This window comes from Grammomys surdaster, unplaced genomic scaffold (assembly GCF_004785775.1).
Source record: "Grammomys surdaster isolate TR1022 unplaced genomic scaffold, NIH_TR_1.0 211, whole genome shotgun sequence".
NCBI classification, from domain to species: domain Eukaryota; kingdom Metazoa; phylum Chordata; class Mammalia; order Rodentia; family Muridae; genus Grammomys; species Grammomys surdaster.
The window spans coordinates 1,961,405-1,977,093 of record NW_021604656.1 but is presented as its reverse complement, the minus strand read 5'-3'; the positions used below and the strand labels follow the sequence as shown (position 1 = coordinate 1,977,093).

General features: G+C 47.3%; 1 protein-coding gene across 1 annotated transcript in view; it reads left to right on the top strand.

Annotated features, from left to right (window-relative positions):
- The first annotated feature begins 1,692 nt into the window (after positions 1 to 1,692).
- The window catches only part of Auh (AU RNA binding methylglutaconyl-CoA hydratase), a 97,972-nt gene continuing 83,975 nt past the window's right edge, over positions 1,693 to 15,689 (top strand). The window contains exons 1-3 of the mRNA XM_028772125.1: positions 1,693 to 1,915; positions 13,845 to 13,912; positions 14,021 to 14,108. Coding sequence (XP_028627958.1) covers positions 1,729 to 1,915; positions 13,845 to 13,912; positions 14,021 to 14,108 — 343 coding nt within the window. The 5' untranslated portion in view covers positions 1,693 to 1,728. The remainder of the gene's footprint in view (positions 1,916 to 13,844; positions 13,913 to 14,020; positions 14,109 to 15,689) is intronic.

The following is a 15,689-nucleotide window of genomic DNA, read 5'->3' as shown; positions in this document are numbered from 1 at the left end:
GTGTGCTGCCATGTGGGTGCGGGGAATTGAACTTGGGGTCCTCTGGAAGAGCAGCAAGCACTCACTCTTAACTGCTGAGCCATCTCTCTAGTCCTTATATGAGAATTTATATGGCCAGAGTGTAATTTGCTTGTCTGGAAGGACTGGGAATGCTCTAAGGAGACATTCTATCTCTCCCATTAGCTTCAGAATGGGAAATAGCCTCTTCAGGGAATTGGAATTCCCCCCCCCCCCAGGATTCTCACACTGGGAGAAGGAAAAGCCTAAATTTCTCACAGACAGTACTGGGTCAGTGATGGGAGGGACCACGTATTAACCTGAGCTGCCTGGCTAGGCATGATTTTGGTTTTCTACTTAAATTGCAACTGACTTTGAGGGACTTGAAGCATCACTAGGTCTCTTTGTCCTTCCCAGCGTGGACACATAGACTCAGTCTCCCCTTTCTGTTTCACACTACTAATTCTGTGATTTTAATTGGCTTACTGAAGAGGAGTGGTGGAACTTGGGCTTGTTAGGACCTTGAGGGGCATGAGTTTCAATCAAACCTTTACACTCCCGTAGCGGTGGCACATTTTGAAGACACCATTCCTAAATAGGTTTTTTCTGGGCAGAGAGTGGATAAAAGCCAGGTAGCTGGAAACCCTCAAGCAAGGCACCCTAACAAACATCTTCACAGGACTGACCCCACGTTTCTGGAGAAGCCGCGGACTCAGAACTGTACCTGGGCTTGAGCTTTGGCTGAGCTTTCCTTAGGATGGGCTATTGTTGGGACACTGGCCTCCGGGAGTTCCCCATACGTGGGTCAGAGGGCCCATTTCCCTATTTTCCGCTCTCTCTTTTGCTTGCTAGGCTGTGAAGATCAGGCGCATCTAATGACAAGCAGACAGCCCACGCTGAGCTGCCTTCCTGTTCAATGGAACCCAAGGGAATGCAGCAATTTTTCTCACGGTTGCTGCTCACTTAGCACAATGACCTTGTGATGGGAGTCCTTACTAGCAGAGCCTGGGGTCCACCCACGTGTCTTCAATAGACCAGTTAGAGATTAGTTCACTGTGCCCACATTGGTAAGAGGAACTAAGGGGTCCTATGACCTCCTTGTGCCTCAGTCTGTCTTCAAGGTCCTGATACAAGGTTGAGGTTTAAAGAGAGGGCTAGGTAGTCTCGGTTAAGGCAAGGTCCCAGGAATCGCTGATCTATCTTTATCGCTATCTCTTCCACAAGGTGGTCTGACAAGTTGTCAGAATTGTGTGAGATTTCTGCCTAAAGATAAGTTCCTCCTCTGACTGGCCTCAAGGCCCCAAACTTCTCCATCCTTACATGGGATTCGGGGAGTGAGTCACCTCCCCCCGTCCCCCCACCCACCCCTCCCCCGCTGTTAAAGTTCTTGTGTACTTTAACAATCTGATATCCAGGGGAAGGGAACAAGGGTCTGTCTTTAGAGTATCTTCCTTCCTGCTGGGATGGTCAGTTACAATCCCACTATGGACCAAGTACAGGGAGGCAAAACCCTCTGGTCCCCTTAATTTAAGAGTTTCCACGGCTTTAAAGATGCCTCTCCCTCTCTGGGCTGGCAAAAGATTAATGCTACACTGGGGATTTCTGCAAAGAGGGCCTGGGCGGGGCCAGACGATGAGGGGCGGGGCCAGAGCGACAGACGCCTGTCGTGTGCGTGCGCGTCTCCAAGCGGGGGCGGAACCTGGCCGCCGGCGCCCGCTGTAAACATACAACATGGCGGCGGCGGCTCCGGGCGCTCTGGGCGCCTTGAGAGTGGGTCGCGTCCGCCTGGTGGCCGCGTGCTGCGCGCGGCTCGGCCCTGCGGCATGGGCTAGGGATGCTGCCCCGAGGAGGGGCTACAGCTCTGAGGTGAAGACCGAGGATGAGCTGCGCGTGCGGCACCTGGAGGAGGAGAACCGAGGTGAGCTGCGGGCAGCGCGGGAGAGGCCGCGGAGGTCGGCCTGGCTGTCACTGCGGCCCGAGGGTACGGTGGCCCTCCGGGTTCAGCCTGTACGGTGATGCTGCTCGCGCCTGGGGTCTCTCCAGCCAAGGTCAATGGGGAGCGTGTAGTATATACAGGGCCAGGGTTGCTTCTTGCTGTGTAATAGCTCCCTGCTACCTCAGGCGTCAGTGCGAGAGTTGTAGGAGCTGCAGCGGGGATGCCTTTTTATTATCAGAGAGAATCTTACATTAGAAGCATCCTTTTGCACCTTTTATCCCGGAGAGTTAGTTTTGAGGGACTGTTGCACTTCACTTAAAGAATTTTGAACGCTTTTTAATTTTTTTTTTTTTTGCCTTGCCGAGTTCCGTGGGGTAAATAATGAGGCTATTCATCTTGCCCTTGGGCTTATTATTGTGGGAGGAGACAGATATATTAGTGCACGACAGAGGGTGGAAGGGTATGAAACGGTAAGATGCAGAAGAATATTGAGTTCCCTTTAGTTGCAGTGTTGGCTTTAATTATAGTGATGGAGAAGGTGGAATAAGGTATTGCCCAAGAAGGAAGAAAGGACATCCATTTATAGGGTGCTGTAATCTGTTAAGGAAAAGTGGAAAATAAGTCCGGATGGCTGTCTTTTTAGAAGCTCTGCTGTGTATTGAAGGTCAGATGATGCTTGCTTCAAGGCTTGTTGAGAACCCCGGAATGCCTGCAGGGTTTATCTCTCACTGTATAACCTAGGCTGTCCTGGAAGTTAAGATTCCCAGAACTAAGAGTGCTGGGATCACAGGGTTGAACCATAGTGCCTACCCCAAGGCCTTCTGTATGCTGCGGAGACCCACAGTTCTGATGCAAAGTTCCCTGTTTATCCACCCATTGAATATGTCAAGCAGAGTAATAGCCACACGATGAGGAGGTTGTGGAGGTAAGATGAGGTTACTGTGTAGTGACGGTTGAGCAGCTTGTGCAGGGTCCTTAGAAGTATGCAGAGTAGTTTTGTTTCTTGTTCGTTCAAGCCTTCTGAGACAGCGGAATGGTCAAAATGATGGAGATATTTATTTGGGAAATTGCAGAAGACAAGTCTGGTGTGACAGAGTTGCAGGATGCTCAGCTGGGACCTTAGACAGGCCCGGAGTCATTAAAATCTTAAATGCCAGTCTTTTGGGTAAGCTTAGTTTTGCTGGCGTTTCAGTTGTGTTATATGCTCCAGAGGTGTGTTACTTATGAAGGAGCACAGCTAGCTATATGTATGTTCCTGTGTGTGTTTGTGTGTGTGTGTGTGTTTGTGCGCAAATTCACACACAACCTCCTGGAAGTCTTTAAGTTGGGATGCGTTTAGACTGTAGGGGAAGATACAGCCCTTGGAAGATTATTTGATATTTTGATAAACTGAAATGTTTACCTTGAATGGAGATATCAGTAATTAGGACAGCCTGGCCTAAAGTCTGACCATGCCTTCCTTGAGGATTGGCAGAAATGATAGTGTAGGCTTTGCTTTGTTTTTATCACTGAGCCAACTGTGAGTAGTGCAGAGGAAGATGCGATGGCCAGAGTGCTGCAGATGGAATCTCTAAAAGGTTAGTGATACAGGGACACTGAGACAGACTGTTAGTGGTTTAGTTACTAGTGGTTTGCCCTGGACAGACAGACGGACAGACAGCGAACAGCATGGCAGGGACTCAGGAGAGTTCAGGCCCTGACACCAGAGACACACAGCATTGAGGGGGGGTCTGAAGAGTTCAGGCCTTATGAAGCAGGAGCTGTGGTCTCTTACAGATCTTAGAGGAAGGATGGGTGTAGTTTTTCACCAGGATTGTGTGTGTGTGTGTTCATCAGTATCTCCTTTGATATAAAATCACTTCTGGTGAGAAATCCCAGTGTTCTCCTAGGGTGCCTGGTGGTCTGTGAGAGGGAAGCGGCTGCTGCGGGTATTGTGGCCCCAAGTGGACCCAGTGGATTCTAACCTCACATTCTCAATAGTCTTCTGGTGCTTTTGCCAGAGTGGTGAGTCCAAAATGTGATGCTCTCAGCCTCTCAGGACTATGAGAACCCTCTGGGGGCCAAGAAGCACCAGGCTTCATTTGTGAGGTTTAGACTGGCGGCTGGGGTAGGCACGCTTGACATTTGAGGCTTGTAGCTGTTGTCATGGCTGTTTGTGATCTGCAGTGGGGATCTTTGCAGAGAGCCACGTTTCCCTAGCACGCACTACGTTCTTGTTCTTCCCACTCAGTTTTAGAGTAGTCTAGAGGTCCCTGCCTCCGCTTGCAGGGGCCTCTCTTAGTCTTTCTCCCTGATCTCCTGTCTGCGGTCACCCCTTTCCCATGTTCTCTTCGCATTGGTGAGCTGGAGAGTCCTTTGCTTGCAGGTCCTCTCCACCCCTGGACCACAGCTCACACATGCTGCAGTGGCATAAGCTTGCTTGTCTGCAGTCCTTTCTGCTTAGGTTTCAGCACATGCTTCTCAGAATGGCTTCTCAATGCCCCAAGGAACTTGGGTCGTAATGTCACATTTTAAAGATGTCTTTGTGAAATTGTTGGGGCAATTTCTGTCAGACAGAACAAACAAGCAAGTGACCAGAGAAGTCAGTCTTAAAGCACAGTCTTCATCCTTCATGTGTAGATGCAAAGACATGGGGAGAGATTTCACTGAAACCTTCCCATGGACTTATGCCAGCTACATCCAAACTAGGCTGGTAGACATGGCAGACGTCTGGTAGCACATCTTTAGGTTCTAAAAGAGATATTCCCATGTATTTTATGAATACATGAATTACCTAATAATAAAGTTATAGTGTCTGGATTTGAGCTGCCTGATGTGGGGGCTGGGAACCGAACTCAGGTCCTGAGAACAGTCAGTGCTCTTGACCACCAAACCATCAGTCCAGCTTCAATTTGGAACATTAAAAAAGAAAAAAATCAAACTCAAAATAAACCCTCTAGTCTTCGATGGGACACAGCATTTACCCCCTTTCAATCCACCCCCAAAACATTTTGTCACCTTGAGTTTGTGCACACTGACTGGTGTTTCTGCTGCTTCTCTTGTCTTGAAGGGGATTGTTTCGTTAATTTCATTTTCCAGCTACTCCTAGCCGATGCGTAGGAATCCCCTGGAGTTTTGTTCATAGGCATTTGTTACTGTGTGCTTCCATAGCCTCTCTGATTGGTTCTGATACTTCCTATGTCTCCCATACTTGGCGTGTCATTGGCACATCGTGTGGCTTTGCTTCTTTCTGAATGTCTTCATTCTTTTTTTCTTGCTAAGTTTCACTGCTGGAGCCTCGTCCAGCTGCTCTTGATCTGTGGAGGAAAGCTTTGTCAGACTTTACTCACCCAGTGTGATGCTAGTGGTGCCTAGGTTTGTTTTGCCCGTTATCAGTTGTGTGAGGAGTTTGTAGAGTAAATTTTTAGCTTTTCTGGGAGGATCTTGGCTTTCCTTACTTTTAGCTTGTTAGTGTGATGAATCATTTTAAATGCTTTTTAGTAATGACCCACACCTCTGTCTCTGGAAGTAAATCCCAACTGGTTGTGACAAATAGTTCTTTTTATGTATCGTTGGATTTGCTATGCATCTGTATTTACGAGAAATATTGGTCTTTAGTTTTCTGTTCCTGTAATCTTTGTCCACTTTAATACTAACCTTGTAGCCTGAGGTAGGACATGGTCCTTCTGTTTCTATTTTTCATAGAGACTTGAAAATTGCTCAAGTTTCTTTGATAGAGCCTTTTCAAATTACTCTTCTTTAAAAAAGAAACAAACCACCATTTTGGGTGCTGGGAGATGGCTCAGGGGGTAAAGTACTTACCTTGCACATGAAAAGCCTGGAGTCTGGACCTTCAGAACCAATCCAAATGACTGCTAGGGTTAGTGGCTGTTGGTTTTGTCATCTCATTGTGTTAGAGGCAGAGAGGGAATATTAGAGCTGGGCTAGCCAAAGCTGTCTGGCTCTTGGTTTAGATGAGAGACCTTGCTTCCAATAAAGGACACCTAATGTCAGCCTTGGTCCCACAGACAGACAGACAGATACACATATGTTGGTGTATTTGTTTTATTATTTTATTGGGTTCTTATACACCTAAATCTCCCTTCCTTCCAACCTTTATCCCACTGTAATCCCATCCAACCCCCTACACTAGGTAGAGATAGCTTAGAGGAGAAAGGGGGCGTAGACTTCTTTCAGCCCACAAAATCCACTGGACTACTTCTTGCTGATTAAAGGCATTGGGTTCCTTGGGGCAAGTCCAGTCTTTGTCGTTGGGATATCCAGCAGTCCAGCAACAGCAAATGCAGTGGCAGCAGCACCTGCCTTCTCTGGAGCACTGGCACCCCTCTTGGGACTCTGGTATTTATTCCCTCTCTAAAGTCGTCAGAGTTAGACTGTCTGCAGCTGAGAAAAATCATAGCCCTCTTAGAGCACGAGACAATCATAGTTAGTGGCTGTGGACAAACTGAAGCAGTGCATGTCCCACACCTGGGATTAAAACAAGACCATGTAACATAACTGGGTTTTTAAAGAAACCAAAACTCGCCCCCCCCAACACACACACAGACACACTCTTTGTTTCGTCGAACTTTCTGTGCTGATTTTTGGTTCCCAGTGTCGTCGATTCTGCTGCCTTGCGTCTCTCCCTTCTTTTGCATTTAATTTGCTGTCCTTGTTCTTTTAACATAGCTTTGCCCAATCGTCCACATTGGCCTAGAATTGAGATCTTGCTTCAGCCTCCAGAGTGCCCGGGTTACAGGAGTGCACTCCTGCGTGTATTAGGGTGTTTTCATCCCCAGTGTGTCTGTCCTACTGATGTTCCCTTGAGCTTGAGGTAAGCTCTGCTGTGACTGGTTGGATCTTCTGCAGTCAGTGAGCTGCTGCTGGGCCCGTCTGCTGGTAGGAGTGAGTTTCCGTCTGCAGTGCTGTGGGATGTGGCTTTATCTTTTCACATAGCTCCGTTGGTTCTTCTACAGGTGCAAGCACATTGAAGATGATGATGCCTTAGAGGAGTGGAACCCCTGAACTATGGAATGCCCCTTTCTTTTGGGAGGCTGTGCCTCGCTCTGAAATCCGCTCTCTCTCTGAAATCAGTATACCTGCTCCAGCTTAGTGCCAGCATGATTCATCTTAAAACAAACCAGAAGCGTGTCTTTAGAGCTAGGCACCGAGTCTTGCTTATTATCCACAGCGATCACCGTATCTGTACCATCTGCCTATCATCTCTCTAGCCATCTCTGTCCACCTATCAATCCACCCATCTGTCCCTCTGTTATTGGTGCTGGGCCAAAGTTTATGAACCCAGCGAGGCCGATCTCACTCAGGGCAAGTGTTCCACCTTCTGAGCCATTCATTTCTCCAACCTGGATGGTCTTTCGAGCCTGAAGTTACTTCTGAGATGACTGGTTATTATGTATCGTGTTTGTGCATTCTGTTGTCTTGTTCACCGGTTTCTTTACCCTCAACCCTTGGTCTTCTGTATTTAGGTGTTAAGTGTGTGTCATTTTGGCCTCTCATAAAACACAAACAAATTACAAAGGATACATAAAACAGCTACTTACCACAACCATGTGGGAGTTACTCTGGGGATGCAGGTGTGGGCCATTATTGAAACACACTTAAAGTAATTCATCATACCAGCAGACTAAGCAAGAAAAACCACAGTTATCCCAACACATTCAGAAAAACCATTTGACGAAATTCACCATAGGAAAAACTCTAGAAACTGAAGGAAGCGTCTGCCACCTATAAAGGGCAAAACCTGGACACCAGCAGCATCAGACTGAGTGAATGGGGGCATAGAAAGCCACAGTTCAGGGGCCACCAGAGTGGTGGCAATACAAGGTTGCATTATTGTGTGTCATGTTTGTACATTCTGTTGCCTTGTTCAGGGCTCCTTCAGCTCCACCCCCTCAGTGGGCCCTATTAAGGTATAGGTGTCTGTCCTTTGCTTCTCCCATGAGCTTTTCCCATGAGGTGGCACCCAGCTATCCTGGCCCATTTGGTTACCTCTGCCCCACCTACTTAAGGCTGCTGCATTCTGGAGGAAATCCCTAGGACTTGTGTTTTGCTGTGCCTTTGAAGGTTGCACGTTGATACTGCTTTGATGACCAAAGTGGTTTTTGTCTGTGTGAGGGCATCCGCCCCAGTGCCTTGCAGGCCCAGACCCTAACTGCTGTTTCACTGTGAACGGTTGGCTCCTTCCTCCTCAGCCCTCGTTTGGTTTTTGGTTTTCTTGGTTCTTGCTGTGCTGTTACTTTTCAGGTGGGTTTGGCAGCGCTGTGTTCACAATCAGGGTGTGTCGAGTGGATGTGAGGGAACTGTGTACGAGCTTTTGGCTTACTGTGTAAGGACGTGTTTAATTTGTTCAGGTCTACTTTTCTGGTTTTCACAATTGTAAGAAGTGTCTGCCAGTGTGGATTGCCCAAATCTTGCTAAGAGTCCGTCATTTGCTTATTCTTCCAGCCTCTCCTTTTTAGCTGCTTCTGAAATGTGATATCTTCCCCTAAATAGCTTTTAGGAGTGTCTCCTTTCTGCCTCCTTCCTACTGGGCTATTTTTTATGGTATGTTTATTCTGTCTTTTTGGCTGGGTGGTGATGGCGCACATCTTTAATCCCAGCACTTGGGAGGCAGAGGCAAGTGGATCTCAAGAGTGGAAAGCCAACCTGGTCTACAGAGTGAGTTCCAGAACAGCCAGGGCTACACAGAGAAAGGCTGTCTCCAAAAACTGAACCAAACCAAACCAAACCAAACCAAACCAAACCAAACCAAACCAAACCAAGAATGTTTTTTATGGTAGTGGTGCTTTTTGTGTGTTCATTTTTTGGCTTTAATTGTTTCTCTTTAAAGGAATTGCTAAGTTCTAAGATGCCTGTTAGAAAAGTAGATACAGGGCTGGAGAGATGGCTCAGAGGTTAAGAGCCTTTATTTCTCCCGTGAGGACCCAGGTTCTATCCCCAGCACCTACATGGTGGCTCACAATCTCCAGTTTTAGGGGATCTGATACCTTTTTTTGTGACATCCCAGACAACAAGCACCCATGTGCACAAATATATATACACAGGCAAAACACCCATACATCTAAAGTAGATCTAAACAAATTCCAGTTGCCAGGGACATCTCAGCGTGTTGTTCAGAAGCATGGAGCTGGTGTGCTGTATGCGGATCTCGGCCACCCTGGAGCATTTTCCAGGCTGTTGATTTTATTGGGATTGTCAGGTTCTGTCAGTATTTTCCAGTGGTTGGCTTATTAACTTAATTTTTTATTAATAGTGAAGTTATCGAACTTGGAAAAATTTTAAGTAAAAATATACATCTTGATGGTGAGATGAAAAAGCCTTGTAGAAGGTGCCACGCTTTCAGACACTTGGACCAAAATTAAGACTCTAAAGCTGTTCCGAGTGAGTTCTTGCTGTGACTCACGGCATTTCTGGGTGTGCTTCCTGTATTATTACTGTTATTTTCAGACAGAATGGAACACCAAGCCCCCTCTGTTTCATATCAAAAGAGGTCCCTAACTGTCTATAAAATGTTAATGTAGGGAGCTGGGGTGCAGCTCCGCTGGTGGGGTGCTTGCCGAGCATGAGGGAAGCCCTGGGTTCGGTCTACACGGATGCCTTAAGCAGGGAGTGGTGATGTGCCTGTAGTAACCCCAGTTTACCCTCTGTTACATAGTGAGCTGGGAGCCAGCCTGGACTGCCCGAGATCCAAGTTGTGTAGTGACGGCGAGCACTGCAGTTGGCTACTGTCACCGTGAGCTTTGAGGTAGAGGAAGACTGATGGCGTAGCTTGTTAATGGCATCGCTTACTGATGGCATAGTGTAGCTTCCTGCTGTCCTCTCCCATGAGTTACTCCTTTGTAGAGTCTCACCCACAGGTGGACGTGGCTGATCTCTTAGGAGAGCCTCAGTCCAGCTGACAGTGAAGATTAACCACCACACATGGCCTACACTGAGCTCCTGGACTATCGCATCTCGTACGTGTACACATGAGGCCTCTCAGCTGGCCTGTACTTGAGTTAGGTGTTCCTCTCTCAGCACTGGCTCTCCTGGAGAGTCATGCTGTGGGGTTGTGCTGAGATCCACCACAGTTCTTTGTGTTCTCTTGTCAGATCTTAGTTCTCTGATAGACTTAAAGATGGTTTATTTTCCTGTAAAAGTACGGGCTTTTCTATGCCAACCCTTGCTTTGACTAATGACACGAAGGCCTTTACATTTATTAATAAGCTTCAGGCACTAAAGCTGGGCGGATTCTGAGCTGTTCTAACCTGACTATGGTGGCCTGGCCTGCTGGCCAGCAGCTTCCCAGCTGGCCTGGTACCCATCCTCTCCTGCTCTGGAACTATTTGCATCCCAATGGCCAATCTCTGGGTCCCAGCTGGGACCCTTTCTTTCTCCCCTCCCCCTCTAGTCCTGCTTTTTCCTCTCCTGCCCAGCTCTAGGCTGTTCAGCTCTTTATTTGACCAATCAGGTGATGGAGAACAATGTTTTACAAAATACTGAGTCTGGAGGTGCTTCTTAGTAATGATAACGGGACAGTTATCATTACTAAGAAATGATAACTGCAGAAATCAGCATCTGAACACACAGTACGATAACATGCCCCCCACCTTTTCCAGTTCCTTTAGTATTTGCATTTGAAGACTGGGTGATGATTTCTAGTGTTGGACTGCAAAGCAGAGTTTCTGTTCTGTGGTTTGATGATGTTACAAGTGGAGTTATTTTCTAAGTTTAGTTTTAGATTCATTGATAATATATCAAATGTAAATGTTGCTGAATTTATTAATTAGCTCTGTAGGTTTTCATGGACTCTGCCGGGTTTCTTTCACAGAGGACCCTGTCCCCTGCCAGTGGGTGTAATCTTACTTCTCTCTTTCCCATCTTCAAGTCACTATGCTCTTTGTCTCCTCTCTCCTGCCAAGCTGACTTCCCGTGGCTCTCAGCACCTCACCAGAGTAGCAGTGAGGCCTTCTTTTGTCGTTCATCTTTGCTTGAAGACTCTGTCTTCGTTGAGTATGATGTCAGCTCCGATTTGCCCCAGTGTCCTGTGTCACATTGACCTAAAGTTTTACTGATTGTGTGTGTTGTAATCAAAGGGCCCTGTGTTTGTCAGGTTCTTCTCTTCAATAATAGAGATGGTCGTAGGATTTCAGACACTTGCCAGTGTTCTGCCAGTGCACTCCATTGCCTTGATTTGTGTGTGATGCCTTTGGCTTGTGTGTAAAGTACATATAAACCTGTTTTATCTTTGTGCTTTTAGACTTTGACATTTTTAAAAACGATTCTGTCTGTCTTAGGGTTTCTGTTGTTGTGAACAGACATCATGACCAAGGCAACTCTTATAAAGGCAAACATTGAATTGGGGCTGGCTTACAGTTTCAGAGGTTCAGTCCATTATCAACATGTCTGGAAGCATGACATCCTGCAGGCAGACATGGTGCTGGAGGAGCTGAGTTTTACTTCTTGATCTGAAGTCAGCCAAAAGGAGACTGAGTTCTTCACTGTGCAGAACTTGAGCATAGGCCCTCAAAGCCCACCCCCACAGTGACAGACATTTCCTCTAACAAGGCCACACCTCCAACAAGGCCACACCCACTCATAGTGCCACTTCCCATGGGCCAAGGCCACTCAGACCACCACACTGTCAGAGTATTTGGAAAACAATGTGAAGGTACATGCTAAGGTCTTTGTCCCACCAGAAGTTGTCTCTTACATTGCTAGTTGCTAAAGCCAGAAACCTGGTAGATATTGCTAGCCCCGCCTTGCAGTGTAACCAGCCCTCCATCCAGTCATCAGGTTTACATCCCACATCTTGAATAAGTCTTGAATCTTTTCGCTTCCCTCGGTTTGTACTAGCGCCAGCCTTCAGATGCGGCAGCCCTGGCCCAGGATCGGATGAGTATGTGCATTGTACAGAAGCAGCTTCTGTCAGCTGCTGCTCCTAGTTCTTAGGCTAAAGATAGAACTTTGATCTTGGCCTGCAGGCGTTTCTGACCTGTGGCGACTTCTTTACTTAGTTGACCGCTCTTCTTTCTTCCTCCCTTCATGCTCTCTGTGTGGCTGCTTTGTGCTTCCTCCTGTGTGTCTTCTGCCCTGAATTCAGTGTCTGTGTTATTTACTTTTCTTTTATGTCAAAATTTATGTATTGTACAGAGATAATGTAAACAAGGAAGGAGTTATTTTGGGGCTAGTGGTTTCAGAAGGGTTCATTCCGTGGTGGTTTGAGCCCATCATGCATTTCAGCAGAACACTATGCTGGCAGGAATATACGGTGGAGGAAGCTGTTTCCCTCATGGAGGACTGTGAGCAGACAGAAAGAAGACAGGAAGGGACCAGGGAAGAAGTAACCCCACCCTCAGTGACCCTCCTCCAGCCAGGCCCACCTCCCCCCACACCTTTGCTACTTTCCCATAATGCCATCACACTAAGACTCCATCAAGGGATGAGTTCATTCCCTTCGTTAATTCATAGACAGGCAGGGATGGTCGCAGCCACCCCTAGAGGTGTGCTTAAGGAGCTGTCGGCAAGTCTCAATGCAGTCGTGCCTCTTTCCCAATGCTTTCCACTTTCTCACCTGCTGTTCCTCTGGCTCTTCTCAGCAGTGCCTGGGGGAGCCTTTCCTGACCATCTTCCTTTGCCTCAGGCCATATCAACCTGACCAGAGCCACCAGGTTATTGGTGTGTATTTAGTGCTCATCTGAGCACTGTCATGTGAAGTCAGCACATCTGGCTTGAGCTACTAACTTTTTTTCACATAGAAACTGCAGCTCGGATGTACTGCAGCCACTTAGGTGTGGAGTCAGAGAGCCACTTACTCCATAATGGCACATTCTTAACCTCCACAGCATAACATCTGCAGCGTAACCTCAGCGCATCCGTAACCTCTGTAGCATAACTGGGCGGATGCTGGCTACCTGTCGGGTTGCTGTGGGATTGGTGAGCTAGTATAACCAAGGCTGTGGGCCCTGCTGACTGCAGTCACTGCTCTCAGTCACTGCAGTAGGCCTTCAAACGGTCACAGCCTCAGGCCCTCCTAGCTTTTCTCCACCCCAGGGCCATCTGGATGTATGCATCTTGCCTTGATTTAAGTCAGGAACAGATAAGGCCCACACCCAGTGCTGGAGAGGGCACTTCTGGTTCCCAGTGCAAGTTTGTGCTTAGGGAGAAGGTTGAGTGCAGGGTGTATAGACCCTCAGAGGTATAGTTAAGGCCATTGAGTTCGGTTGTTTTGTAAATAAAGGATTTTACACAAGTGGTGCATCCTGTGCGGGGACCTGCTGCAGCTGGGGTGCTGAGCCTGATTTAGATGAGAGTTTGACAAGACAGGGAGGGAGGGGGTGGGGAGAGCCCAGGTCTCAGGGGAAGGATACCCAACCTCGTTTTATTTGGGCCAAGTCCTCATTGCCTGTAGATCTGGGTAGGAGTATTGTTAGGGTAAGTGAAGCAGGGCAGAGGTCAGGAGGAAGCCTGGCACAGAAGTAAGTACTAAGACTGGCAGGGCAGAGGCCTGCATGCACCGAGGCCCTGCTAAGAGGAGCCAGGAGCTGGAGGAGCAGCTGGGGAAGGGGCCTGCACTGGAAGGATGATGGTGAATTGTGCCCTCCCTGGTCTTCTCAGAGATTAAAACCTGGAAAACATTGCAGAGTTCTTTGAATTGAAGGGCCTGTGATGCTGACATTCTCCTCTGAAAGTGAAGAGAGACTATTAAGCACCAGTTTAATCTGATAAGTTATTAGCTACCATATTAAAGAAATAGAAGTAGTTGCTTTTGAAAAGGAAGCTATAACTGTGACAGTAAAGGGCCGACTTTGCAAGAGGCTTTGGCTAGGAGGGCAGCTCAGTCAGGGGCCAGGGTCATCATCTGTACCTGCAGTCTGCCTTCTGAGCGCTCCACTAACCCAAACGTGTGCACTTCTTTTCCCTCCTTAATTAGGCATTGTGGTGCTTGGAATTAACAGAGCTTATGGGAAAAATTCACTCAGTAAAAATCTTCTCAAAATGGTGAGTGGACGATTAAGCTCTTTGCTTCTAGTATTAAGACATATTATTGATATGATTTTGATATAATTTTTTCCTTTTTTTTTTTTTGCCCTGCCTACTGTGATTTAGTTATCAAAAGCTGTGGATTCATTAAAGTCGGATAAGAAAATCCGGACCGTTATCATCAGAAGTGAAGTCCCTGGGATATTCTGTGCTGGTAGGTAAAATAATCTTGTGTTGTTGTCTTAAGATTTATTTTCTTCATGTGTATATGTGGATCTGTATGTCTTATGCGTGGGTTCCTGTGGAGGGGAGGGGAGGTGGCTAGATCCCTTGGGGATGGACCTACAGGCCTTTGATGGGAGCTGAGCTTAGGTCCTTTGGAAGAACCCCAGGAGAGCTCTCTTCCCAGCTTCTTTCTGTAAGGGACCTTACTGTCACAGTGTGGGCTGGTCAGATGCTTCCTCCGAAGTGCCCGATTCTCCCTTCAGATCTTCCGTGGTCTAAACTATTACCAGCAATTCCTCCTTGTCTCCTTTTCCGTTTCATAAGGAAAGAACACTCTTATCTTGTTAGTGTTGGGAAGACACTTGCAACATGTGGATTGTCTCAGAAGCTGAAAGAAAATGCTTAGGGTCATTAAGATAGTTATTTGTGGTAAATGAACAATCCTTGTGACACTTCAGTGGGGAGAAACCAGGTCCCAGGCTACAGTGTTCTTTGTACATTGATTGCTTGGAAACTCTTGAACATCAGCATCTGCCTCATCGTAGGTCCAGGCCTGAGCTTTGGAGGTTGGTCTGTCAGTGCCTTACCACCACCAGCCCCCGTGGGAGTGCCTGTGAGTCACAGCCTTTACACACGAGTGGCACGTTTCCCCAGCATTAAAGATTGTTCTCTTGCGATTTACTTGTTAGTGCTTCTGAGCCACGGTGAGGAAGGACCCTGTTTCTCCTGGTAAACAACCTAGGCGATCACTACCAATAACCGGGTAATAAAACTAAGTTTTTCAGTACACTATAAATGGGGTAATTCCCCTAATCATTCAGGAGAACCATCTCTAGTGTTTTAATCATAGTATAAGTGTTTATTTACTAAGAAGGCTCTGCCGTCCCTGGGCCAGCCTGCGACCGTGGGATGTTTACAGTTCTTTTGGAGACATAGTGACCGTGGTATTTGGCCCTCTGCTTGCCCCGAACCGCAGTAGATTTTTATGGGATTTAGGCACATTCAGTGCACATGAGTTACATTTTGGCTTTGGTAAGGTCTTACTGCTTCCTTAAAATGCAGCATGCCTAAAAAGGTAACATTTTACTGGGTGTGTAATTCAAGAAGGTGGATACTGCCCTCACATGGGGAGGATGGTATTCCCAGTACAGGCTTCTGTTCTCTTTCTGCCCCTGGCAGGTTGATGGGGTGGTCTAACAAAGTGCAGCCCTGTGTTTGGCCCTTGGTACCCCAGTGGCTGGTTCTAGGATCTCTCCCTGTGATTCCCCCCTTTCCCAGAATTCCAGTCTATGTGGATGCTGACTGTTGTCTTACACAGCTGCATAGTGTTTGCATTCAACTTCCTCTTCCCAGGTACTTTAAATGGTCTCTGGGTCACTTGCATTGCCTGGTGACAATGATAACAGCTGTGAACATCAAGGCTGCATAGCATTTAGGCAATGCATCCGTGAGGTCAGATGACATTTCTGTTTTCTTGCTCGCTTGAATCTGAGGTTGTAGGATTAGTGGATTCAGGAGGCTTGCAGTGCTCAGGACACTGTAGCTCCCTGGTTTCTAGGAACTCCCAGAA